At 40.6% G+C, this 2094-nt stretch overlaps 1 protein-coding gene across 1 annotated transcript; it reads left to right on the top strand.

The window, feature by feature from the left end:
- The first annotated feature begins 482 nt into the window (after nt 1-482).
- LOC143986457 (vomeronasal type-2 receptor 26-like) lies at nt 483-1849 on the top strand. The gene has a single exon (XM_077484802.1). It carries the CDS (start codon nt 491-493, stop codon nt 1367-1369), a length of 879 nt encoding a protein of 292 aa, XP_077340928.1. The 5' UTR covers nt 483-490; the 3' UTR covers nt 1370-1849.
- The last annotated feature ends 245 nt before the right edge of the window (nt 1850-2094 follow it).

Below are 2094 nucleotides of genomic sequence, written 5' to 3'. Positions count from 1 at the left end.
TGCCACTCGCAGGGAAGGGGTTAACACTAGGGGGCGATCAAGGGGTTAAATGTGTCCCCTCAGTGTGTGTTCTAACTGTGGGGGAATGGGAGTGACTAGAGGAGGAGAAATATTGCTGTTCCTAACTAATGGGAACACATGATCTGTCTCTCCTCTCTTGACAGAACCAGGATTTGTGTTTTTACACACACAGTTCCTCGTTCTGTCTCTCGTGCCCACAATTGCGGTTAGCTGGTGGTCAACGCAACTGATAGCCACAGGCATCAGGTCATTTATTAAATTATACATGTTTATGTTATATTCATATTGGTATTATATGTACAGTATATTACATTTATTATTTAAGGTATTCCCTTTTACTCACCAACAATGTTCTGATGGAATTCCCATTGATAGCTGTGAGACAACACAAGGCAATTGATTTTCTCGAAGCTCTGACCCCGATGCTCATTGTGTTTGTATTGTTCTTCCTACAGACAGTGAAAACTGCATGAAATGTCCTGATGATGAATGGCCAAATCAGAAGAAGGATCGGTGTGTTCCAAGAGTGGTGGAATTTTTCTCCTACACTGATGATGCCATTGTTGCCGTGTTTTCAGCTGTCTCCATCCTCTGTTGTCTTCTGACTGGTTTCATATTGGGAATATTTATACATTACCGGGACACCCCCATTGTTAAAGCTAATAACCGGAACCTGAGCTATCTTCTCCTGGTCTCCATCATGCTGAGCTTCCTCTGTGTCTTCTTGTTCCTCGGCCATCCAGTAGATGTGACCTGCATGCTGCGTGTGACCTCTTTTGGTGTCATCTTCTCAGTTTCCGTCTCTTCTCTACTTGCCAAAAGTATCATGGTGTGTATTGCTTTTAAAGCCACCAAACCTGGGAGTCCCTGGAGGAAATGGATGGGAGCCAAACTGCCCAATTTTATCATTTGCATCTTCTCACTGGTTCAAGTCATAATCTGTGTCACTTGGTTGTCTATTTCTCCTCCCTTCCAGGATCGGGACACTCACTCTTATCAGGGGAAGATCATCATTCAGTGTAATGAGGGTTCAGTTATCGGCTTCTACTCTGTCCTGGGATATATGGGGCTTCTGGCCGCTGTGAGTTTCATTATTGCTTTTATAGCCAGGACATTACCGGACAGTTTTAATGAGGCCAAGTACATCACCTTCAGCATGCTGGTGTTCTGCAGTGTCTGGATTGCCATGATCCCGGCCTATCTGAGCACCAGAGGGAAATACATGGTGGCTGTGGAGGTTTTTGCTATAATGTCATCAAGTGCTGGACTTCTTGGCTGTATATTTTTCCCAAAATGTTACATAATTCTGTTCAGACCCGACCTGAATACAAAAACAGTTATCCGCTAATATGTATGGAGCAACACTGGATTACCAGTAGTTATAGCATTATCTCTATTATTGTTAATTTTAGTATTTTGCTGGTGTATTGAGAATGAACACTGTTAAATTTTAACATTTAATACTTACCTCTCTGGTGGACAGTAAGTTGAACTTTTGCTCTGGACATCACTGGTATCAAACAATTCGGGTTTGTCGGACACCTTTTCCCCTGTTGGGTGTAGTGGTTCCTCCCACCAGACATTACATTATTACAGAACAATGTAGTAACTTAGTGAAGAGGAACCACAGTGACCAGAGAGGGACAAAGTATCCAAATCATCCTAAAGTGTCAGATACCAGAGACACCCATCACTCTTCATGAGAGGGAAGATCTCACTCAACACCTTCCTGGAAAATAAATATGAAACATGTTGTTTTATAAGCTGATAAAAATGTATGGACATTTTTTAGTGTCTGGGTCATTTTATTATATTATATGTAGATTTATCCAGCTATATTAATAAATACATTTTGTTTGGTGTATTCTAAAATCATTTTAATATCAGTTAAAGTTGACTTAATTTAAAAATATTTTTTTTCCTTTTTAGGACCTAATAAAAAAATTGTTATCTTTGTATAAATATATTTGTAAACTGCTGCCACAGTGGAGTGTTCGGCTTCCCCATACAATGCTGCAGAGGCAACACTCCTACCCCACACCTCGCCATATCCTAATATGAAAACTTCTAAAC

The sequence above is a fragment of the Lithobates pipiens genome, unplaced genomic scaffold (genome assembly GCF_037356315.1).
Source record: "Lithobates pipiens isolate NorthernLeopardFrog02 unplaced genomic scaffold, aLitPip1_a1.2 Scaffold_160, whole genome shotgun sequence".
In the NCBI taxonomy this organism is placed as follows: Eukaryota; Metazoa; Chordata; class Amphibia; order Anura; family Ranidae; genus Lithobates; species Lithobates pipiens.
Note: the sequence above shows the minus strand (reverse complement) of the source record. Positions and strands in the feature narration are given on the sequence as shown.